The sequence below is a fragment of the Sarcophilus harrisii genome, chromosome 5 (assembly GCF_902635505.1).
Source record: "Sarcophilus harrisii chromosome 5, mSarHar1.11, whole genome shotgun sequence".
Lineage (NCBI taxonomy): Eukaryota > Metazoa > Chordata > Mammalia > Dasyuromorphia > Dasyuridae > Sarcophilus > Sarcophilus harrisii.
Window position 1 is genome coordinate 287,768,529 of NC_045430.1, and position 25,666 is coordinate 287,794,194.

Here is a 25,666-nt window from a genome sequence, read left to right on the forward strand (position 1 = left end):
AGACTCCTTGGCTTCCAGGAGAGCTTTTTAGGGAGATAAGACTTTCATTAATTGCACAAGGACAGGCAAGAATGGACAAGATAGCCTGTGGAAATATGCCAGATCTGTAATTCTTTAAAGGATAACAAACCGATGTCCTGGAATTTTCCCAGAAGCCAGAAGTATGGCAGATAACAGTTTTCCCTATAAAATATAACTTTAAAATAATTCAGAGGGAAAACAATTCTTGAGATCAACTCAAGGACATAAATAAGCAGACACAGAATCAATTACAATATGAAATCAACACAAGATAAAACCAATTACAAAGTAAAATTAATCGAAATTTCTCACTAGGTTCTTTATGAGAAAAAAGATTTCTATACACCCCTAGAACTCTAGAACATGGGAAAACAAGAATAAAGAGAATGAGTTGTGAAGCAGGATGATGGAAGATATTATGGAGAACTTAGCTAGATCTAAAAAAAAAACCTTGATACTTGGGAGGAATCATCTGTTTTTTCAACCTGTTATATGCAGAACCTTGATATTTGATGCTCTTCTAGGCATTTTTTTTTCATTTCCATTATAGTAATATCATTCATCTTCTCTGAACTTCTATTACTTGGGAGAAATCCTCTATTGTGTATATAAAATTATTTTCATTTTTTCATTGTTTTGATGTCTTCTTTAAACATCTGATTTATGCTCTACTTGGAAACCATAGTTCATTTTTGTCCTTTATTTGTATTAATTATTTTATGAACAGTTAATCAATGTATTGATTTTTCCTACATTTTGAAATTTGAAAAGGTATTTACAAACCTTTCCTTTACACTAGGGCTCTCTAGACTTAATAATCTTTAATGCAAATGATTTATTCAATATGGGCTCTCACTATAGGAAAGCAGTCAGTCCTTTTATGATTAAAAATTGATTCTCTAATAAACACTCTCAAGAGAATATTCAGTCATCTCCCAGAGTTCTTTTTCTGGGCATAGCTGGTTCAGTTCATTACTGCTCCATTGGAAATGATTTGGTTGATCTCGTTGCTGAGGATGGCCTGGTTCATCAGAACTGGTCATCATATAGTATTGTTGTTGAAGTATATAATGATCTATTACATTGAATTCCCAATCCCTATATTTATGCCCACCTGCATTTTTGATTTCCTTCACAAGCTAATTGTACAATATTTCAGAGTCTGATTCTTTTGTACAGCAAAATAACGTTTTGAGTCAGGTATACTTATTGTGTATCTAAGTTATATTTTAATATATTTAACATCTACTGGTCATCCTGCCATCTAGGGGAGGGGGTGGGGGGGGTAAGAGGTGAAAAATTGGAACAAGAGGTTTGGCAATTGTTAATGCTGTAAAGTTACCCATGCATATGTCCTGTAAATAAAAGGCTATTAAATTAAAAAAAAAAAAAGAGAGAATATTCATTCACCCCTTTGAGACAGGGCTTGAACTCCAACACTCCATTTAAGGAAAAAGCTTATCTCAGACATCTCTTCATCTCTGACCTGGCCTCAACTACTTTGGGACTTTTTCAAACTGACTTCTCTATCTTGCTCCCAAATTAGAGACCTTTTCCCTTCCCCCATTTTTCTTCTTTTTCTGTATTGTGCCTTGAGGCTAGGGACTGTCTATGTTTATTCATATTTTAATCTTCAGTTCTTTAGTGAAGTCCACGGTTCATAGAAAGCACTTAACAAATGTTTACTGATGATTTCTAATTGTATCTGATCACTCACATCTGCATTCCTTATGTCTTATTATACTTCAAAAATTAGGGCCATTTACTTTGAGTTCCTTCTGCTCCCAAATGCCTTTTAGGTATCTCAAACTACATTAAAACAATTCAAACTAGATGTCTGCTATGAGATGTCTTACAATTAACCATGCAAAACAATTCATTTTCTTTCTCCTTATCTTGCCTCTTCCTGTCAAGGACCACACCATCCCCCCAGATCCTGAGGCTTACAACCAAGTTGTTCTCCTTAAATCTAATCTCTCACTTGATTTCAAATCTTATATCTCAAATTTCTCCTTTAATCAATTTTACCTTTGCAGCATTTCAGAAATATATCCCCCCTTCTTGGTGCAGACTCATCATTTCACCCTTCAACTATTGTAATCTCAGGCTGGTGAGTCGTTCTGACTCCAGACTGGCCCTTGAATGCATCCTCCATTTGGTCAGCAAAATGGATTGCTGACCATGTTACTCCCCTATGCTATAGACTCCAGTGATTCTCTGCCACCTCTAGGATCAAGTACAAAATCCTTCCATTCCCAGACCTTCCCAACCTAGACAATTCTTATTTTGCACTTCTCTCCCATCTTATTTCCTTGGACATGATAGCATAGGCTTCCTTGCTTTTCTAGGAGGAAGATCTCTCAGCTCCATGAAATTTCTCTGAACATCCTCCATGATGGAAAATGCTCTCCCTCCTCACTTCTGCCTCCTATATATCTATATCCTAAAATCTCTTTTTCCATAGGAAGCCTTTTTGAACAACTCTTCATTCTTTTTTCTTTTCAAATAATTATCCTATCTATAGCTTGTTTGCAAATATTGTTTACTTGTTGTTTTCCCCATTATTTTGTCAGTTTTTTAAGGGCAGAGATTATTGGGGTTTTTTGCTGTTGTTGTTTTTTTTTATCCCCAGCATTAAGCATCTGAGATTAGGTTTAGAGTTGGATAGTTATTGGCATACGGCAGGCACTTAAAAATATTTTTTGTATGACTAAGTTTCCCATTCTCTCCATATCAAAAACTCATTCATTTAGTCTTCTAGTAACTTTTTACCTTCAGGCTCCCTTAAAGATACAGTCTGTCCTTTATCAACTCCAACCCTCTACCTGGGCATTTGATCCCAGCCTCTCCTGTCTTCCCCAACAGTTTGCAGCCTCAATTATCTCTGTATTCTCTCAAATTTTTAACCTTTATCAGCTGGTTCCTTTCCTGCTGCCTTCAAATGTACCCGTCTCCTCCAACCATATGGGTTTTTTTTTTTAATGGAAGTGTATTTTTTTTTCATTTTTTCTTTATTATAATAACTTTTTATTGATAGAGCCCAGGCCAGTGTAATTTTTTGCAACATTAGCCCTTGCACTCATTTCTGTTCCAGTTTTTCCCCTCTCTTCCTCCACCCCTCCCCTAGATGGCAAGCAGTCCTATACATGTTAAATAAGTCATAGTATATCCTAGATACAATATATGTGTGCAGAACCGAACAATTCTCTTGTTGCACAGGGAGAATTGGATTCAGAAGGTAAAAATAACCTGGGAAGAAGAACAAAAATGCCAACAGTTTACATTCATTTCCCAGTGTTCTTTCTTTGGGTGTAGCTGCTTCTGTTCATCACTGATCAATTGAAACTGAGTTAGGTCTCTTTGTCAAAGAAATCCACTTCCATCAGAATACATCCTCATACAGTATTGTTGTTGATGTATATAATGATGTCCTGGTTCTGCTCATTTCACTCAGCATCAGTTCCTGTAAGTCTCGCCAATCCTCTCTGTAGTCATCCTGCTGGTCATTTCTTACAGAACAATAATATTCCATAACATTCTTATATCACAATTTATCCAACCATTCTCCAATTGATGGGCATCCACTCATTTTCCAGTTTCTGGCTGCTACAAACATTTTGGCACATACAGGTCCCTTTCCCTTCTTTACTATCTCTTTGGGATATAAGTGTCTATTTAAAAACCCCATATGAGAATATTATGGGGTCTTGAGCTACATTCTCACCTGTTTTTTTTTTTTGGTTTGTTTTTTTAGCCCATTTCCATGACTGAACTTACTGCTCTTTCCTTCAGAAATTCTTTTCAAGTTGGTTTTCATCCTCATTCTTCTGGAAATACTTCCTCTAAAGTTTTAATCAAACTCTTAGTTGCCTAATGTAATGGCTTTTTCTCTGTTCTGGACATTGCTGACCAATTTTTCTTCCTGAATTCTCACTCCTCAGAAATTTTCACTATTGCTTTCTCTCCTATCTGTCTAACACATTTTCTGTCTTCTTTGATTGTCCATGGACCTCATCCCAACAAAAGCAGTGCATGTTCCCCAAGGTCTTACCCTAAGTCTTTTGCTTTCCTCTCTCTTGAATCATCTCTATAAATGACTCTGAGACCTGAAAACCTGAATGTTAGTCCCATTACCCATTCATGTCTACATCTGAAGTCCTAGTTTTTCCCTGTTCCTGCCCCCTCTTACAAACTTCCCTCTTTCTATAAAAAGTGTCACCCTCTTGATAAGACTGCTCTTATCTTGCACTCCTGTCTCACTGAACATATGCGATCATTTACTGTATCTTACCTGTAACGACCCTGAGATCTAGCAGTCTCTAAGGCTGAAGGCCCATGTGCTGTCTTCCAGGACCCCCAAAACTGGTAACTACAGCCCTCACAACTGAATCATCTCAACCATGGGAACACGGGAACACTCACTGGGTCTATTCTGCTTGATCTGGCCCATGTTAACCAATTAACTCAACACTCTGTCCAGGCACAGGGCCATGCTGACCCATGTGCCTGCCCCTACCTTCATACGAATAGAATTTCATATGCTACCTAAAGAATATGAATCCCCAAACTGGGTCAATAGTTTGCAATTTGCTGAACTTTTCTTACGATAATGTCCTGAAATGACTGGCCCTCGTCTGGCTGGCCTACTATAGGCACTCCCTATCAAGGAGCAATCTCCACACAGCAAAGGTAAATGCAGCAGATTTCTCCCGACGGTGCTGACTATGCTATAACTTGCTAGAATTTGGCAGGGGACTTTTTGTCACCACAGCTGACTCTTGCATACCTAACTTCACTAAAGTTTTACAATTGGATGAGGAAAAAAAAAACACCTTTCAGTTTTCAGCTAGCCATTGCCCAGGGACTAACTATCTTAGTCAGCCCAATGGCACTGGACTCCGTGGGACATACCTGACAACACCAGTGGGTATCCAAAAATTGCCCAGCTACTGCCTTCATGGGATGTTTCAGATTGAAAATATGTACTTCCAATGATCACTGGACTGAATGAGCAGATTTCAACATCCCATTGGTCACCTGAGTGACAGCCTGGAAGGGACATGGTGGGTGAGCACACAATTAATTCCTCAGTACTTTATCACTATGTGCACTCCAATGTCTTTCTTGCCCCCTAGTTAGTAAGGGGTAGACCTTGCTTCTACAAGGATGCTCCAACAACACCCATCAAACCCTCAGACAACTTGTACCATGACCAGTGTGCAGTCAGACATGTCCTAATTGGGGTGGGAACCCCTCCTGGGCCTGTTGCCTGGTGTGTTTCATAGAAAGCTGAAGGATGCAGAGCTGGCTGTTGCAGAACTAAAGGCCCAGCCTGAGGACATTGTCAGAGAACTTGACAAATTGGCTGAAGGACACCCTAGTTTGGGAACTAAGGTGATGGAACAATAGCAGCCATCCATGGAGGAAATGGTGCTCTGTCAATTTTGCTTGTTGCAAGCATGTTGTCCCATTGGGGGAAATAGTCCTCATCACAAACTGTAGGAGACCATGTAAAGACTCAATGGCGTCATCCTAGACATCAAGAACATCTCATCAGGCCTATGAATGTTTTCATGGGTCTTTTCTCCTGGATTCTTCCACTCTAAGGGACAGAATTCTTGCAAGGATCATTTGAGATTATTATGACTACTATTCATGGGATTTGGTTGATTTAATTAAGATTAACTAATGACTTGGTGATACAGGGTGCTGGTCCAAGGACCAGTTGGATTGTGTAAAAATTGTATCTTGTTCTATTCACCTCTTCCTCCTTCTAGTTAGGAAGTCTTAGCTGGAAATAAGGTTGCAAAGGGGAACCTGGAAGTTAAGTACAAATTATTTCAAAGATCAAAGGAGTATGATTTCTAAATCTTATCTTATATTCAATTAAAATTCACACTCCAGTAATATGTGCTGAATCAGGAGAAACCATCTAGGTGATGCTTCTCAAACAGCTGATTTCTTCCCTTCACCAGTTAAGATAATGTGAACACAACTTCTTTTCCTTATTCTGAAGACATTCTATTTTCAAGGACATCCAGGTGTCTCCTTTCACACAATCCTGAAATTTAGGAACAATTCTATTGCCTTGTTTTTCAACTTGGAGGGTCAGCATAAATTATTTCCTCTTATTTCCCCATTCAGACACAAAATTTACCCTTTATTAGTAACCTTCATCTTCCAGAGAAAGGCATATCCTCATTGAGCTCATTCATAAGATATCTTCCCAGTGTGAATCCTCTGAGGTAAAATAAGAGATAGTCTCTGGCTGGAAATCCTCCCACACTCAGTCCATAATATGACTTATACCCAAAGTAAATTTTCTTCGAACCCTTTGAATGACTATCCTCATTCATTACAGTGATAAGATTTCTATCTAATATGAAGTCTCTGAAGGGAAATAAGGGCAGACTCCATATTAGAAGGAAAGCAGAGAGAAGAGAAACAATTTTTATAGCCAATGTTCCTGATAAAGGCCTTATTTCTTTTTTTTTTTTTTATATTTGACTAACAAGTTAATTTTTTTTAATTTAATAGCCTTTTATTTACAGGTTATATGCATGGGTAACTTTACAGCGTTAACAATTGCCAAACCTCTTGTTCCAATTTTTCACCTTCTTCCCCCATCCTCCCCTAGATGGCAGGATGACCAGTAGATGTTAAATACATTAAAATATAAATTAGATACACAATAAGTATACATGACCAAACCGTTATTTTGCTGTATAAAAAGAATCAGACTCTGAAATATTGTACAATTAGCTTGTGAAGGAAATAAAAAATGCAGGTGGGCTAAATATAGGATTGGGAATTCAACGTAATGGTTTTAGTCATCTCCCAGAATTCTTTCTCTCAGTAGCTGGTTCAGTTCATTACTGCTCCATTAGAAATGATTTGGTTGATCTCGTTGCTGAGGATGGCCAGGTCCATCAGAACTGGTCATCATATAGTATTGTTGTTGAAGTATATAATGATCTCCTGGTCTAAAGGCCTTATTTCTAAGATATATAGAGAACTGACTAGAATTTTTAAGAATACAAGTCATTCCCCAATTGACAAATGGAAAAGGGATATGAACAGACAATTTTCAGATGAATTAAAGCCATATATAGTCATATTAAAAATGTTCCAATCACTATTGATTAGAGAAATGCAAATTAAAACAACTCTGAGGTACCACCTCACATCTATCAAATTGGCCAAGATGATGGGAAAAGATCATGATAAATGTTGGAGGGGATGTGGGAAAACTGGAACACTGATGCATTGTTGGTGAAGTTGTGAACCAATCCTACCATTCTGGAGAGCAATCTGGAACTATGCTCTAAGGGCTATAAACCTACTCATACCCTTTGATCCAACAATGTCACTATTGGGTTTGTATCCCAAAGAGATCATAAAAGAGGGGGAAGTTTGCTACAAAAAGTTTGTAACAGTTCTTTTTAGAGTGGCAAGGAACTGGCAACTGAGTGGATGACCATCAGTTGGGACAATGGCTTAATAAACTCCAGTATATGAATGTCATGGAATATTGCTGTTCTGTAAGCAGTGATGATCAAGCTGATTTTAGAGAGGCCTGGAAAGACACATTTGAGTTGATGCTGAGAGTGAAGTGAGTAAAACTGAAATACTGTATACAGTAACAGCAAGACTGCGTGATAATTCACACAATTGGCTCTTCTCAGAATTATGTAGTGATTCAGGACAATTCCAATAGATCTGGGATAGAAAATGCCATCTGTACCCAGAGAGTGAAGATGGAGACCGAGTTTGGTCTGAAGCATACCATTTTACCTTTTTCATTTGTTTCCTTTTTTTTCCATCTGGCTTTTCCCTTTTGTTTTGATTTTTTCTTTCACAACATGACTGTGTTTAAAATGGTTGCACATATATAAGCTAACCAGATTGCTTACTGTCCTGGGAAGGGGAGAGGTAAAGGAGGGAGAAAAATATTGTAACTCAAAATCTTATAAAAATGAATGTTGAGAAAACTATCTTTACATGTAATTGGAAAAACAAAATACTACTGAAATGGAAGGAAGGAAGGAAGGAAGGAAGGAAGGAAGGAAGGAAGGAAGGAAGGAAGGAAGGAAGGAAGGAAGGAAGGAAGGAAGGGAAGGAAGGAAGGAAGGAAGGAAGGAAGGAAGGAAGGAAGAAGGAAGGGAAGGGAGAGGGAGGGAGGGGGAGGGAGGGAGGGAGGGAGGGAGGGAGGGAGGAGGGAGGAGGGAGGGAGGGGGGAGGGAGGGGGAGGAAGAAGGAAGGAAGGAAGGGAGGGAGGGAGGGAGGGAGGAAAGATAGGAAGATGACTCCAAGATCCTGGGACCTGTCCTTATTAACCAGGTTAACTTCAGTCTTGTCAACCACCAACAAGCTTAAGCTGGATCTCCCCTGCCAAATACAATTATTTCTGATGGTCAGACCACCCCCAATGGCATGGCACATGGTAAATGCTGCGGGTGACAAAGGAGCACAAGAATCCAACTTCTCTTGGGAAGTTTACTGACTTTATCAGGAAGGAATTTTGCTGCCCTGATACAGACTCTCCAAGGGAATGAAAGGACACAGAATATTTGTGACTAAGCCAAAAGGAGGGGTGGCTTTGGGCCAGAGGAGTTTGGGGGGGACATTGTAAGAGTTGCTGAGTTGCTAGGGTGGCCTGACCCGATTCCTGAAATCAGAGAATCTGTGAAGTGTCTCTGAAAAGAAGTTGTGACCCAGGACCTTCTTGTGAAGGGGTCATTGGGTGGGGAGTGTGGCCAGCAGGTCAGTTAAGTAGGGAGCTAAAGCTTAATATGGGATGAGGGAGTTGTGCTTAATCATTGTTTCTTGACTATACCACCCAGTCATTCTCCTTCAGTCATTTCAGTCCTGTTAGTGACCCCACTGGAGGTTTTCTTGGCAGATACTCGAGGGGTTTGCCATTTTCTTCTCCAGCTCATTTTTCAGATGAGGAAACAGGCAGAGTAAAGAGACTTTCCAGGGTCACACAGCTAGGAAGTGTCCGAAGTCAGATTCGAACTCAGGTAGATGAATCTTCCTGACTGCAGGCCAGGTGCTTGTTGCGCCCCCAGCTGCCCCCACCTCCATTTAATAGCTCCCACCCTGGCTTAAGATACCTTGATTTGGATGGCCCACTGGGTTGCTCTGCCTCCATACTCCCCTCACTCCAATGCATCCTCCATGTGGCCAACAAAGTGATTTCCCCCAGGCGCTGCTCTGCCCCATCACTCCCCTACTCCACACATTCCAGGAGTTCCCAATCCCCTCCAGGATCAAATGCAAAATCCTCCTTCATTCAAAGCCCACCTTGCCTTAGACATGGCTACTTGACCAGCCTTCTCCTCCCTTCCTTCCTGCCCCCCACCCATGGATTTGATGACTCTCACCTTGCTCTTCTGGGATGTAGGCAGTCACCTCTCAGCTCAGATCATTCCCTCTGGCTGTCCCCTGGGACTGGAATCCTCTCTTCTTGGTCCAAGTCCCAGTTAAAAACCTCATCTGTCACAGGAAGCCTTTCCCAATCCTGGGTAATTGGGGGGAACTCCCCACCTTTTACCATCTTAGTTATCCCACAGAGCTGGTTTGTACACATTTGTTTGCTTGTTGTGTGGCTCTCCCCCCTCCCTCACCCCTTTAGGCCGGGAGCTTCTTGAGGGCAGGGATTGTCCTCTGCCCCTTTCTACCAGCCTCAGTCCAATACCTAATAGATAGTAGGCACTGAATAAAACTTTATTGACTGTTCCCATTTGATTCCCGTTTCCTCCACTCTCACAAACTCCCTCTGTTGATGGGTTCGATTCCACTGCTTTCTACCTGTTTTAACTTTGGCACCTCAATTACTCCATTCCCCACCTCCACCCCCTCGTTCCCCCACTTATGGGTTCCTTTGCAACCTGCCAATGTCCCTCCTCCTTGAAGACACTCTACTGGACCCTAAATGTACACTTTTGAGCTGTCACTCAACAACATGGAACAAATGCAAATGACTGAGCTCTTCTCAGCCTGACCATGAACTAAGGGAATTCTGAAGGATTCATGGTGGAACATAATTATCTACCTGCAGGGAAAGAACTGAGCGACTCCAAAGGCAGGTGGAAGCAAGCTATTTTCACTTTTGTGTGTTTTCCTTTGGTCTACTTCTTCTTTCACAACATATATGGAAATGTTTCACATGATTGTATATATGTAGCCAAATCAAAATTTTGTAAAAGTGAATATTAAAAATTGTCTCTACATATAATTGGAAAAAATAAAATACTATTTAAAAAAAGATTTCTATCACATGTGTATCCTTTGAGGGGAAATAAGGGCTGACTTTTTCCTGAAGCCTGGCTACATTGATTACTTTCCCAAAGTTTCTCCCCAGGGTGGATTCTCTGGTGTATACTAAGACCAGCTCTCTGGGACAAAGCCATTCTATATTGGTTACATTCATAAGATTTCTCTCCTTTGTGGATTCTTCAACGTATAGGAAGACAGGGGCTGCATTTGAAAGACTTTTCACATTGATTACATTCCTAATATTTCTTTCCAGTGTGAATTCTCTGGTATACAATAAGACCAGCCCTTTGATATACAGCCATTCTACACTGGTTACATTTATAAGATTTCTCTCCAGTGTGAATTCTCCAAAGTACAGGAAAATTGGAGCTGTATTTGAAAAATTTTCCACACTGATTATATTTTTAAATTTTCTTTCCAGGGTGGATTCTGTAATGTTGATCAAGATTCTGTCTTTTGGAAGATTTTTCTATATGATTGTATTCCTAAGGTTTCTCTCCAGTGTGAATTCTCTGATGTACAGTAAGACCAGCCCTCTGAGTGAAAGTCTTTCTACATTGATTGCATTCATAAGGTTTCTCTCCATTGTGGATTCTCTGATGTACAGGAAGACTGGAACTACATCTAAAAGTCTTTCCACATTGATTACACTTATAAGGTTTCTCTCCAGTGTGGATTCTCTGATGTACAGTAAGACTGGAGCGGCAAGTGAAAGTCTTTCCACACTGATTGCATTCATAAGGTTTTTCTCCAGTGTGGATTCTCTGATGATGATCAAGACTGGCCCTCTGTGGATAAGCCTTTCCACATTGATTACATTTGTAAGGTTTTTCCCCAGTGTGGTTTCTCTGATGTACAGCAAGACCAGATCTGGTTCTGAATGTCTTCCCACACTGATTACATGCAAAAGGTTTCTCTCCAGTGTGGGTTCTCTGATGCACAATAAAACTGCTCCTCTCTGTAAAGGTTTTTCCACATTGGTTACATTCATAACGTTTTTCTCCAGTGTGGATTCTCTGATGTACAGTAAGACTAGAGCTGTATCTGAAAGTCTTTTCACATTGATTGCATTCATAAGGTTTCTCTCCAGTGTGGATTCTTTGATGATGATCAAGGCTAGCCCTTTGTGTGAAAGCCTTTCCACACTGATCACATTTATAAGGTTTCTCTTTAGTGTGGGTTCTCTGATGTACAGTAAAACTGCTCCTCTCTGTAAATGTCTTTCCACATTGATTACATTGATACGGTTTCTCTCCAGTGTGGATTCTCTGATGGACAGCAAGATTGGTGCTGGATCTGAAACCCTTTCCACATTGATAACATTTATAAGGTTTCTCCCCTGTGTGAATTCTCTCATGTAAAGCAAGACTGGCCCTTTGTGTAAAAGCCTTTCCACATTGGTTACATTCATAAGGCTTCTCACCAGTGTGGATTCTCTCATGTAGAACAAGCCTAGTACTGCAACCAAAAGTCTTTCCGCATTGATTACATTCATAAGGTTTCTCTCCAGTGTGGATTCTGCCATGTAAAGTAAGACTGGCCCTTTTTATGAAAGTCTTTCCACACTGATTGCATTCATAAGGTTTCTCCCCAGTATGGATTCTCCAATGTTGAGTAAGGCTGGAGCTAGATCTGAAACCTTTTCCACATTGATTACATTCATAAGGTTTCTCTCCAGTGTGGACTCTCTGATGTACAGGAAGACTGGAGCTATATCTGAAAGTCTTTCCACATTGATTGCATTCATAACGTTTCTCTCCAGTGTGGGTTCTCTGATGTACAGTGAGACCACCCTTCTGTGTAAACGCCTTTCCACATTGGTTACATTCATAAAGTTTCTCTCCAGTGTGAATTCTCTGATGTACAGGAAGACTGGAGCTACATCTGAAAGTCTTTCCACATTGATTACACTCATAACGTTTCTCTCCAGTGTGGGTTCTCTGATGTACAGTGAGACCACCCTTCTGTGTAAAAGCCTTTCCACATTGATCACATTCGTAAGGTTTCTCTCCAGTGTGGATTCTCTGATGTACAGCAATATCATTCCTAAATCTGAAAGTCTTTCCACATTGATCACATTCATAAGATTTCTTTCCAGTGTGGATTCTCTGGTGTATTATCAGGGATGAGGGTTCACTAAAAGCTTTGCCACATTCATGACACTCATATGGCTTTTCTCCAGTATGAATTTTCTGATCATAAATGAGGGATGACTGCTGCCTGAAGGCTTTACCATAATGATTACATTCATAAGGTTTCTCCCCAACATGGATATTCTGATCATAGATTTCTCTCCAAGTGAAGTCATAAGAACCATCACTCATGAATTTATGCTTGTGAGTTTCTTCCAGAGAAAGGTGTAGCTCTGCAGTAGCTTCTTTCATTTCAAGTTTGATCTCTGTTTCTGAAAAAACAAAACATAAAACACAGTCACGTACACACACATATATAATTATATCCCTTTCCTTCCATTAGCAAAATGGTTACATTCTATTCCCCTGAACAAAGAGAATCTTTGAATTTAAATAGGCAGAATCAATCAGTTGAAAATTCAATTCACATCTAAAGGTGATTTTATTTACAAAGAGCTTCATATATAACCACCTGGGATCCTCCTAACATACCAGCATTTGTCATAACATTCATCCAGAATGGCTGAGTGTCTTTGACCAAAATCCAGTGGCTAAAACCAGAACTGAAACCCTGTGACTGGGCATGCTCTGTCCACAGTATGAGACAGATCGTGTCCACTTTCAATCTTGCTTCTTTATTTTCATTGTCTGTACCTGCAATCCCTTTTTCACAAACATTATACCAGCTGATATACATATACTAAATATTCTTATATTCTTATTATTTTATGTTCTATCATGGCTCTAAGCATAATGTAGTTTCTCTGGTGATTGCTTTCCTTTTTTTGCTATAGTATGAGATCACATGATGAATGCTGACACTTTTCTTGTATTCACCTCAGGCAAAAAAGTTCAATGCTTTTTTGAGATAGGCATTGCATTATTTCTTTTAAAAAATATTTTTAAATGCCGCTGCAAACTAAAATAAAAAGACATTTTTTGTAATAAACTTAAAAAATGCATTTTCCATGTTTGAAAATGTCTCCTATGGGAATTTGAGTCCACTGTCCTCTGCCAGGGAAGTGAACACAGCAAGCTTTAGTTTTAGTCCTCTTGCAGCCCTTTCCATTTAGGGGTTCACAAAGGCCTTTGAGGTTCTAGACAGAGGACCAAAGGATTTGGCATTTTAAGCAGGAAATAATGGTCCAGTTTTGCTACAAAGATATTTTCCCCTGGGACAATAAAGCAGGTGCATATTTCAATCATCATGGGCTTCTTTCTGCAGAGATTCTGAACTGTCTTGATCAGGAATTCACTGCTTTGGGGGATCAAGCAGTCACTATATCAAACTCTGGCTACTTCACTTCCTCACCACAACATCAAATGGTTTCCAAACTTCCAGGATTGAACATTCGTGCAAAGCTCTCCCTGGCTCTCTTTCTCTAACCAGAGAAGCCCTCTGGTTCCTGGGTTACCTTCTGATTGTGTCTCATTAAGGCCATAACCATCAGGTGAAGAGCTATTTGGGTTTGGGTTCTCAGAAGAGAGATGGGAGATTCTAGGATGCTGGGGATGTCCAGTAGAGGCCCCAGTGCAACCCTCACAGACCTTCCTACCAAAACGGCCCTTCCAGTAGCACTCCTTTAAAAATGAGTGAAACAGCAAAAAGAGCTCTGACCACAGAGAGCCACTATGGAGATGGGGAAGGAAGCCAGAAGAAAACAGCAAAGAAAAGCCTTCAGGGGAAGCCTCAAAGGGGAACACGAACTCCAGCTCCAACTGGAGATGTCAGCTCCACCCTCTGGAGGTGTTCAGGAGGGTCTGCCGTCCTCCTGCCCTGTTCTTCTGGAAATGCTCTCCTTGAACCACAGCCAAAATGTTGCAGCTGCTCTTGGGGGCATGAAAGGAGCCTGAAGTCTCTCACCGAGAGTTCCAGTCTCCTGTTAACATTGCCGCCATGTTGGTTATATGTTGCTTTGTAATCTTTCAAAGTTCATTCTTGTACATAGCTAAGGCTACGAGATGAGTCTCCAAAAGCCTTTAGAAACTTTCCAACTGCTTCCTGTTACCCTGGTCACCAGACTTGTAGAAACCTTTGAGAACAGTCACATACAGTCACGTATCATTGCCCAAAGCTCTCCAGTTTTTGTTTCTGAGGTAGCTGGCAACGATGCTCAGGGTTGGGGTTCATAACCAATGGGTTCTTGTAAATTTCCACTTGGAAACTAGGTTAAAGTGACTGGAATGCACACATCTGCTGTCATCCCAGGCCCCCCGATGGTCTGAGCCAGACAGGGGGTCCCTATGGTTTAAATGAGCTAACCCAAGAGTTTTCTTTTAGGGTAACAGCTGGGGAACACAAGAGGGTCCCTATGGTCTAAATGAGCTAACCCAAGTGTGAAAACCACACTTTGGTTTTCAGGGCCAAGGTCCCCCATTGCATCTCCAGTTGTCCTGACCTCTGTCTGGCCCCTGGACCTGGATGGTTCCAGAGGAGAGGGGATCTTGCCCAGCCCTCCCTCACTTCAATCCAGTTCACTTCCATGTCATAGCATGGTGCTCTCTGAGAACAAAGGACAAACAACCACAAAACGCAGTTTGTTGCAGGTAGAAAAAAAGGCAATTCTGTCTGACAAAGTTCTCTCCCCACAAAGACGGTTTTCAATATAAACATTGTCAAAACCAAACCGAACCCCAAACAAACCAAAGTAATATGTGGACTTGACCGTCAAGTATTTATCATTTCACTTACTACTTGTCATGAGCCTGTAGAAAAACAAGTCTTTTCCATGGTAACAGTGATTCATTCTATTGTCTAAACTAGGGAGCTAAAAACCAAAAATGAATCGCCATGAGAGCCTTTTCTCAATATTCTGGTTAGACCAGTCACAAGGGAAGTTCGTGCTTTTTTTCAAACCATCTCCTAGATTGGGAGCTCCTTTTACCTTCCTCTGCATGCTCGGGGCTTGTGCAAGTTTCCTTCGAGGACCCTGAACATTCCCCTACTCTGGGACACCTGAGAGTTTTCACCCGTCCAGGATTGGACACCACTGGACCCCCTTTCCTTGAAACCTTTCTCTCTAGATTTTCTCTGGTTCTCCTTCCACCATATCTAAAATGGAACTTGTTCTCTTTTCACAAACCCTCTCTTCTTCCTGCATTGTATGGCCGGGCCCCATAGTCTGGGCTCACAGAGAAAGTCTTAGGCATTCTTCCCTCAGGCATTTTCACACTCCTTCCCCCCATTTTTTTTTTTTTTTTTTTTGGCTGAGGCAATTGGGGTTAAGTGACTTGCCCAGGGTCACAAAGCCAGGAAGTATTTAGTGTCTTAGATCTCAGGTCCTCCTGACTTCAGGTGCTGTATCCACTGCGCCACCCCCTCCCATTCTAATCTCCTCGAAAATCCTGTTGATTCCACCTCTATAGCCCCTCTCACCCATAACCCCTTCCTTTCCAACGTTGTCACTTCCTTGGTCTAGTCCCCAGCCACCTCATGCCTCAAGTCTTTCTGAGCCTTCTGCTTGGCCCAGCTGCCTTAAGTTTCCTCCCAGCCCAGTCAATCCCTGCCACCTCCAGATGTCAAGTTCTTCAACTCTCCCCTGACCATGTCACCACCTATTCAATAACCTCCAGGGGGTCCCCAGCAAAAGGATCAAATGTCAAATCCTCTCTGGGCTGTTAGAGCATCGCGTCCCCTGACCCTCTCCCAATCTTCCAGTCTTCTTTTCCCTTATGCGGCATGAGCCTCCTTTCTGCTGTGTGAACAGGTCACTCCCCCTTCTGATGTGGTGGATTTCTCTCCCCATCCCAGTTGCCCAAGAAGCTCCCTCTAACTTCCCTGAAGCCCCAGCTGGAGTCCATCTTGCACAAGGAGGCTTTCTGAGTTCTCCTTAACTCTAGGACCTTCCCTCTCTGGACTTGGTGCAATTTATCCTGTCCATAAAGGGTTTCTACATGGTTGTTGGCAAGTTGCCTGCCCCATCCCAGCGAGCTCCATGAGAACAAGGGACATCCCTTGCATATCATTATGTTCCTAGTACTTAGAAGAGGGCCAAACAAGTAGCAGTTCCTTAAATGTTTGTTGACTTAGTCTAAGACAGATGTCTTAAGGGTGTCTAAGAAAGAGCTCATTAATTTATTTACAACTTTTACACTTTCGAGAGCATTCCCTGTCCCCAAATGCCAAATAATGGCTTCTATAGGATCATAGACTGATCCCTAGAAGGGAGCTGAAAGGCCATGGAGTCCAACTACCTCGTTTTTACAGATGGAGGAAATGGGGCTCCATGGTTCAGGCAGTGGCTCAGCAAGCCACTGTTAAAAATGCCTGAAAAGGGATTCCAAGGCAGCTCTTCCTGCCCCCAAATCCGGCACTTGCTTCATCCAGCAGGACACTCAGGAGCCCCCATAAGCACAGGCTTAAATACCCCTGCTTTCACATCACTCACCTGGACAACCGGTCCTCAGGTCTTCTTGCTCCAGCATCCAGGGTGCTTCCCTTTGCTCCAAATAAGAGATCACCTCTTCTCTGGGGACTGGAAGCCCTGGGCAGGGAAATCAGTTAGGGATGAGGATGGAGAGAAACTTGTAACCTAGTTCTCTTTCGGGAAAGGGGGTGGATCCAGAGCTGCTCCATGCTGACAATCCCTCGATTAGTAACCCAAACAGGATGTGCTGTACAACCTGTTCTGAGGAACAGCCCAAATGCCTACCCCCCACCCTGCCATGTTCCATTCTGGCACCAACTCCCAACCCCAAAGTGGGCTAAAAGGGTCACTGTGCTCGCCTTAAGCCCAACCAGAGGGACATTGAGGAATCTTCCCTTGCTGTGCCCCCTACCCTGCTCCTCACCCCCGACAGCTGCACAAACCCCACGTCCTGCTCATTGAGAGGCTTTTTGCCTTTTGGGGGGAGAGTCTCCCACTGAAGGACTCGGCAAACCCCTGCTGCTCCAGGTTCTTGGCCAGCTTGTGAGTGCTGGTGCCGACAGGGGCTTCCTAGCCGGGGAGGTTGCCGATTAAGGTTGTTCCCCAACCAGGCGGGGGCCCAGGACTCTGGAGCCTCTGCCGGTCACTCTCTGCGCTCCCTGTTCAAGCCAACCTCTGGCTGTTTCAGGTCTCTCAGCCGCCAGGTGGAGATGAGGACGTCGCCTCTCTTGGAGGATCACTGGGGGCATGAAGTGATATCTCGCTGTCAGGAAAGCGCCTGGTGCGGGAGCTCCCAAACAGCAGCCAGTGGGAATGCTTATTCCCTTCCCTGCCTTTCCCGCCCTCGGTGCTGGGATTTTAGGGCAACGAGAAGGGGCACGAAGGTCAGGCTGACCCCACTGGGCACGTCTAGGAGGCGAGAGCCACAAACTGATGCTGGTCAAAAAGAAAATTCCCCAAACTGAGCCCTCCCAGGAGAGGGGCCTGCAGGGAAAGGCTGCGTCAGCAGCCTGCAGAGCTCTGGCAGCAAAGCTAGACTCAAAGCCCCCCAGGTTGGCTCTATGTCGGAGATGTTCCGGACCGACTGGATCTTGGACCTGAAGCAACCAGGAACCTGCAGGAGGCAGCTTCAACAGCCACAAAGGAAACCACACCGGAAAGGCCTTTTATGTGCAAGGCAGGCAACAGGGGGTTGGCTCACTTGGATCCAGGATCCCTTCTTACAATTGATAAGCGCTCCAAACCCTGAACAGCAGGGGAGGAAGATAGGCCTTTGACTGAAGACACAGTTACCAGGGGAAGGATACTTACCCAGGGAGAGCAAGTTCTGGGCGTTCTCCAACATGACCTCCTTGTACAACTCCTTCTGAGCTCGGTCCAAGAGGCCCCACTCCTCCCGGGTGAAGTCCACAGCCACGTCCCTGAATGTCACCAACTCCTGAAATACCAAAAGTCATAGGACATGTTGCTGAGGGACATTTCAGTCTTAAAAAGCTCAACCTGCACCAATTTATGGAGGATTCTGAGACAGCAAGGGTTTGCCCAAAGGCCAGAGCCCTGAGGAGTGTCAGAGTGCTCTTCTGAAACCAGTTACCAACCAGATTTTGAGAAAAAACACTTTGTGTGATCCCTTGGAATAAAGCCGAGAAACGCCTTCCTACAAAAAGTTTCTCCTCCTGGTTAAGTTGAGGGCAAGTTACAGAGTAGCCGTCAGCTAGGTGGATCTGTGTAGGAGAAAGAGAGGGGGGTGTGAAGTTCCTGCCTTCTCAGAACTGATGTGTGTGATACATTAGAAAGAAAGGAGGGAAATTTTACAAAAGGGTAAACAGAGGCAGTTCTAGTGAGGTATCATTTGCTAACAGGCAGGCAGCCTGATAATAAATGGCGCTCTGACCCCAAAACCCCCGATTGAAGATGCAACTCATTTTTTACAAGCACAGAAGAACAGAAATTCTAGCATTGATCAGCATCACAGGGATGAGGAATCATCACTGGTGTGTGTCAAGGAAAACAGCGCCTCATATCCCAGGAAGACTGCTCCTCATCTCTCAAGAATGCTTTGGAAAACTGATAGGTCAGAGATGCACCCTGAGGTGACTGATGACCACCAGTTGGGAGAGATTTACTGGCCAAAGAGGGGAGGGGGAGGTTAGATGTCCAAATTGCTAAAGATGGGACAAGGTCTTCTCAAGGGTCCAAATCTTGCAGGAAATGCTGAGAAATGTTTTCTCAGAATATTGAGGAGAGATTTTCTTTCATTAATGAACTTAAACCTTGAGAATATGAGAAAAGATTCAATTAAGGAGTCTTACTCCATTCCAATTAGTAATTAATTAGTATTAGTTCAGTGTGATTCCATAAGGGCTGATAATAGTAATTACTAAGTGATATAATCAATTAGTACTATACATTTAGTCCCTTGCTAAACAAGAATAACATAGACTAATGCAGATTTTAAAGAAAACCACACAGCAATAACTGGATGTGATGGATTTTCATAGTAGGCCTCATAAAACTTTAAAGTTCATCACTTCTTCACTAGTTACAACGCTCACTTGTGCGGCTACGAGAATGCTGGCAGAGAGTTCCGTCCTGTTTTGCTCAAGTTCCATGTGCAAGGCTAGTGTAGATGGTATGGTGCAGAAGCCTCTTGCCCAACACGAGGAGGAACTTATCTATCTTATTCTCATTAATCATTGGAGACATCTCACAATTTGCCCAACTTGGGACCCCTGCAAACTGGCCATTTTTTATTTTGGGCTGATGCATCATTTTTGGCCCTCAAGAACAAGGCTATCAACCAATGGGATTCTGTATCTGACTTTGCCTTTCTAGAAGCATCTACATACCAGATCTCATAAAAACAAGATACTGATGATCAGAAGCATCTCAGACAATTTCTGAGGAAGATCTTTTTGAACCCCATAAGAGAGAGAGACACTGAACTTTTGCCCACACGAGCTTCTTCTCTCAAAGAATGAGGTTTTCCAGTTTATCGCAGAGAATCCAGAACATGGTTCCTGAATAAAGCTCTGAGTAAAATCAAATATGTAATATGGAATTAAGAATTAATTTCTTCATTAAGCAAATTACAAGGCTATTTTATAGTGAAATAAAATCATATCAAAATTCATTTGGAAAAAACCAAGATCAACCATAGCAAGGGAAATGATGAAAAGAAGTGAAGACACAGGGAGTAGCACCTGCAAACTCAAACTATGTTATCATGCTCCAGTTACCTAAACCATTTGGTATTGGTAAATAGGGAGATAAATCAGTGGGAAGGGAAGTTAATAAACTGAAAATCCCCCCAAATCATAGAAACAATAAAACTAACAGCTGGTTCTTGGATAAGACTACTAAAATTGATAAAATCTTTAAGTCTGTTACAAAGAAGAGAACAGAAAATCAATCAACAAAATAGCAAATGAGAAAGGTAAAAATCAGAAAAGCCAGAAGAAACAATAAGAAGGACAATCAGAAGATTATGCAAAAGAAACTGAGAACACAGAAGAAATAGAGTAATTCCTCCAAAAACAAAAAAATGCTTCAACATCAGCGGCCAGAGAGAGATGGTGACAAGGTTAATCTTAGAAAAGGAAGCGACTTAGATGCAAAAGAAGCAAAGGAAAAACCTCCACTACAACATATACATACACACACACACACACACACACACACTTACAAATGTCAAATATGTATAGTTAGTTGACATTTATGTAAGTGGGGGGGAGAGTGAGGAAGGAACCCCATAAAACCCTCCCAAACTCCCTTCCAAACAACTAGAAACTGCCTCAGAATTGGTGTAAGAGCAGAGAAGCAGCTTACCAGGCCGGCAGGGGGGAGATTCAGAAGTACAGCAGCAGCAGCAGCCAAGCTCACAGCAGGGAGCTTTGCAGCAGGGCTTCTAGCCCAAGACAATCCAGCAGCCAAGGCCAAAGCTCCTGCCAGCCAACAGCCTCCAGCCTAAGCAAGCAGTGAGAGCTGCTCGGCAAGACCCTGCCTGACCTGTAACCAGCGGACACCTGCTTAGAACCGACTGACCACAAGGTCACTCCTCCAGTACCAGCTCCCACAGCATGGCAGTAGCAAGGCCCCACCTGAAGGCACATCAGCAGCAAAAAGACTCCTCCAGGGACTGCTAGTTTCCATAGCAACTCAACAGCAAGGCCCCACCTCTGGGGCAGACCAGCAACAACATCCCTCCTCAGGGCCAGCCACTAGAAGGACTGTTACCATAGCAACACAGCAGCAAAGCCCCATCCTGATACCAAGCCTCAGAACAAACTTTAAGGGAAGCCTGCCCTGTTGGGGAAGCAGCTGCTAAATCCTGAAGCTCATTGGAAGCCAGCAGCAAGCCATGCAGGACCAGCATCCTAGGCTCACATAAAAACACCAAGTCACCAAAAAGACAGAAAAAATGAGCAAAAAAAACCAAACGACAAAAAAAGAACCTGAGTATACAAAGTTACTCGGATGGCAAGGGGCCATAAGACAAACTTAGAAGATGATCGTGTCAAAATGACTACATATGTAGCTTCAAAGAAAAATGTAATTTGGCCTCAGACCCCCCCAAAAAATTCCCAAAGAACTTAAAAAAGAATTTTAAAAATAAAATTAGAGAAGCAAAAAAAAAAATAATTAGAACAGAAATGAATAGTAATACAAGAGAATCATGAAAAAAAAACAGAATGAGGAAAAATACAAAAATTTACCAAAGGAAATACCACCCCCATCCCCACCCCCAATAGAATTGGCTAAATGGAAAAATGCAAAGGTTTGTTGAAGAAAATGACTTCTTAAAAATTAGAATTGATCAACAATGAAGTGATGAAGAGAGCCATCTCCACCCAGAGAGCGTTCTCATGGGAACTGTATGTGGAACACAACATAGCATTCTCACTCTCTCTGTTGTTATTTGCTTGCATTTTTGTTTTCTTTCTCAGTTTTTCTTTGTCTTTCTTCTTCATCTGATTTTTCTTGCACAACAAGATAATTGTATAAATATATATACATATATTGGATCTAACATGTATTTCTACATATTTAACATGTACTGGACTACCTGCCAGCTAGGGGAGGGAGTGGAAAAGTTGGAACAAAAGGGTTAGGGTCAATGTTGGAAAAATTACCCATGCATATGTTTTGTAAATAAAAAGCTTTAATAAAAAAAATAAATAGAGAGGAAATAGAACAGAGTATGTAGAACTAATGAGATTGTGACACATCAAGATACAACAAAAGAAAATGAAAAAAAGTAAAAAAAGAAAATGAGAAAATTCTCATCGAAAAAAACACTGACTTGGAAAATAGATCCAGCATGGCTCTTTTCAACAATGAGATAAATCAGGCCAGTTCCAAAAATCTTGCTTTGAAGACAGCCATCTGCACCCAGGGAGAGGACTGTGGAAACTGACTGTGGATCACAGTATAGCATGTTCACTCTTTTTGTTGTTGTTTGCTTGCATTTTATTTTCTTTCTCATTTTTTCCCTTTTTTATCTGATTTTTCATGTGCAACAAGATATTTGCATAAATATGTATATATATATTGGATTTAATATATATTTTTATCAAGTTTAATATATATTGGATTACTTGCCATCTAGGGCACAAGGATTTGCAAGGGTCAATATTGAAAAATTACCCATGCATATGTTTTGAAAATAAAGAGCTTTAATTAAAAAGAGGGGGAGAGGAGTACTACCAAAAGAAAAGGAAATTAGATTTAGGAGAGTTAATATAAGAATTACTAGACTATTGTAAAGCCATGATGCTCTCATCCCTTCACCCCTCAAAAAGCTCAAAAAAAATGTCTTTCAAAAAATTATCAAAGAAAACTGTCCTGGTATATTAGAAAAAAAATGCAAAATAGAAATTGAAAGAATCCCATTGATCACCCCCTACAAGAGACACCCACATGAAAACTGCCAGGAACATCACAGCCAAATTCTAGAGTTTAAGATCAAAGAAAAGGTGGTGTAAGCAGTCAAAAGAATTCAAATATTGTGCTGCAACAATGAAGATGACACATGATTTCGCAGCTAAGAATACGAAATACTGGAAGGTAAAAGAAGTTACAATCAAGAAACATCTACCCAGGAAAAGTGAATATAAACTTTGGAAGAAAATGGATATTTAATGAAATAAAAGACTCAATGAAATATAAAAAGGGAAAAAAGGAAATAAGGAAAACATAAGAAATTCAATAAGATTAAACTATTTTGGTAGAAGGCAAGATAATATTTGTAAAGCTTATGAACTCAATTATAAGAACAATTAGAAGGAGTATATGTAGACACAGGATGTGGATATAAGACAACTTTGGTAGAGTGATACCAAGTAACAAAATAAAGGGATGAGAAAGAAAATTACACTGGAAGAAGGAGGGGGCAGATTGAATGGGGGTAAACTATCCCAAAGAAAAGGCATGAAAAAGCTATTATAGTGGAGGGGAAGATGGCTGGAAAAGCTTAAACTTTTCATCAAAATTGGCTCAGAGGAAATAGTATACAAATTAATTTGGATATAGAAATCTATCTCATCCTATAAGAAAGTAAAAAAGGACAGGAATAATAGGAGGAAGGACTGATAAAAGGGGGAAGAAGGTGGATTGCATAAAGTAGCAATAAACAGTAAAAACACTTGTGAGAAGGGAATTGGGCAGGAGGTGATAAATAAATGAAAATAGCATAGAGGAGGAAAATATAGTTATCATAACTATGAATGTGAATGGAATGAATTGATCCATAAATCCAGACGCAGATAGCAAATTGGATCAAACCAAAATCCTGCAATATATCATTTACAAGAAACACATTTGAAGCAGAGAGATACACACAGTAAAGATAAGAGGCTAGAGAAGAACCCATTATGCTTCAGCTGAAGTAAAGAAAGCAGGGGTAGCCATCATGCCCTCAGACAAAGGAAAGGCAAAAGCCGATTTAATTGAGAATTAAGGAAGGACACTAATTGAAAGGTATCAAAGACAATGAAATCACATCAACACTAGATATAGGTGCACCAAATGATATGGCATCTAAAGTTTGAAGAAGTTGAATGAATTACAAGAGGAAATGAAAAATCAAACTATATTAGTGGGGGACCTCCAATAGCCCCTCTCAGAAAAAGACAAATCAAAATTTAATAATAAGGGAAGTGGTCATCTCTGTGAGTCAGCTGTAATGAGGGGCAACTTATACAGGAACAGGGGAGGACAGTGATTTGGGAAGAGGGGGGCGAGTGCCTGAGATCCCAGGGTGCCAACAAATCACTTTAAGAAGCAGAAGCAGAGAGCATAGCCTGTGGTCCCTGCCACGTTCAATCTCATGTCTGTCTGGATAAAGAAATAACCCATGAGTACGGCAGTGCCAGCTTCACCCACAATCCTATGGAAATGGTCTGGATGGCTGGTGCTGGTCAAGTCTGGCTGGACTGCACTCACCTGGGGTAGGGGTCTCTGGCTCTCAGGGGCCATTCCCTCTGGCTCCAGGCTCCCTGCTTGGGTCGGTCCTTGGTCCTCTGCAGACTGAACTGGGGAGGGAAAAGGATCCCAGAGGGACAGGGCTTTCCTCTCCCTTCCTAGGCAGGAGGCTGGGGATTTTCAGAGGGTGAGGTCCCACAGAAGTTACAAAGGCCCTGTCCCTGTCCTCAGGGCAGAGACTCCAACCTACAGAGGGAGGGAGGCAGCAGGGAGAGTCAGATGAAGATGGTCAGGACAAGAAAACGACTTCCCGGCTTCCCTCCTTCCCTTCCTCCTTCTCTTCTGCTCCCTCTACTCCCCATCCTCCTACAGAGACTCAGGAGGCAGAGGGGGCTGGGGATCCCAGATGGGATGACCCCTGGGTTAGAGTTCTCCCTCCAGCCAGGCCTCTGCTCCACCCCCCACCCCCCCATACACAATCTAGATAACAGATTGGCTTCTCCATCTAGGAGGAAAGGGGAAGCCTGGGCAGGAGGAGGAGGAGGAGGTCTCTGACCTGCCGGGAAGATGAGTCTGGAAGACGGAATCCACTCTGGGAGAGAGCCCCTTGGCAGGGACCTGAGGACTCAGAGGGAAGGAGGAGGCGGGGGTGGGGGAGCAGAGGAAGGTCCGGGAGGTAAGTCACTGCAGGGAGGGCAGGGGCAGCAGGGGGCTCAGCCTGGGAAAGCAGCAAGACTGCGTCCTGAGGATTCTCTGGGATCGGGGGGCACGGCTAGGACCCTCTGGCAGGGCTTAGGCTTGGAGTCCCTAAAAGGAGAGCGGAGACGGGGCGCCGCACGCCCGGGATCTGGTGAGGAAGCGGTCCCAGAGCCTCGGCCCAGGTAAGGGGGCGGGGGAAGAGCTGTGCCTCCTGCATCCAAGGTGGGGTCCTTGGGGTGGATCCTTACGGGGGATCGGCTCAGAAGCAGCAGAGGGTGTCAGGGAGGCGGGTCTTAAAGGGGACCCGAAAGCCGGACTTCTGGGTCCCTGTGGGCGAAGTCTGAAGTTTGGGGAAGTGCGGCTCAGGGGCGAATCTGGGGAGGGGGCCCCGCAGCTTTGGGAAGTGACGGCGGGTCTGGAAACGGGGGAGGGGCAGGGAGTGCGTCCGGGAGCCGGGCCGGGGAGGCAGGGAGCTCCGGGCGGACCTGCAGGACTCACCATGAGGCCAGGTGAACAGCAGGAGATCCAACGGCACGGGCGGCCGACAGAAGATAAAGGGGGTTGGGGGCTGGACGGGGAACCGGCAGACTTGGCCCCGACTTACCCGGGAGCTGCCCCCGCGGAGACGGGCTCCAGAAGACGGAGCGATCTCGGTTCCAGGGGCGGCAGAGCGGTCTCGGCTGCGGGGGAAGGAGGCAGAGAGAGCTCGTTCCCAGAGTTCCCGCTTTGAGCCAGCCCACTCTG

General features: G+C 42.8%; 1 protein-coding gene across 4 annotated transcripts; it reads right to left on the reverse strand.

The window, feature by feature from the left end:
• Positions 1–10,236: 10,236 nt before the first annotated feature.
• On the reverse strand, positions 10,237–25,652 carry LOC100915261 (zinc finger protein 160-like). Of its 4 annotated transcripts, none has more exons than XM_031940780.1 (5): positions 25,527–25,652; positions 24,245–24,469; positions 18,113–18,239; positions 16,823–16,918; positions 10,237–12,706 (listed from the first exon to the last, which is right to left on the reverse strand). In XM_031940780.1, exons 2-5 carry the CDS (start codon positions 24,275–24,277, stop codon positions 10,788–10,790), a joined length of 2,175 nt encoding a protein of 724 aa, XP_031796640.1. In that variant the 5' UTR covers positions 24,278–24,469; positions 25,527–25,652; the 3' UTR covers positions 10,237–10,787. The 4 variants fall into 4 exon arrangements, with proteins under 4 accessions (XP_031796640.1, XP_031796639.1, XP_023359949.1 ...); XM_031940779.1 differs by having other exon boundaries at positions 25,421–25,652; XM_023504181.2 differs by lacking the exon at positions 25,527–25,652 and adding an exon at positions 24,780–24,849.
• Positions 25,653–25,666: the final 14 nt, after the last annotated feature.

Excerpts from the sequence above, each read along its gene's own strand:
- LOC100915261 (XM_031940780.1), bottom strand. The coding sequence starts at position 24,277 with ATGGCCCCTGAGAGCCAGAGACCCCTACCCCAG. Across the intron at positions 18,240-24,244 it reads GCCAGAGACCCCTACCCCAG|GAGTTGGTGACATTCAGGGA; the intron begins GTGAGTGCAGTC and ends TTGGTATTTCAG. Across the intron at positions 12,707-16,822 it reads CCTGAGGACCGGTTGTCCAG|AAACAGAGATCAAACTTGAA; the intron begins GTGAGTGATGTG and ends TTGTTTTTTCAG.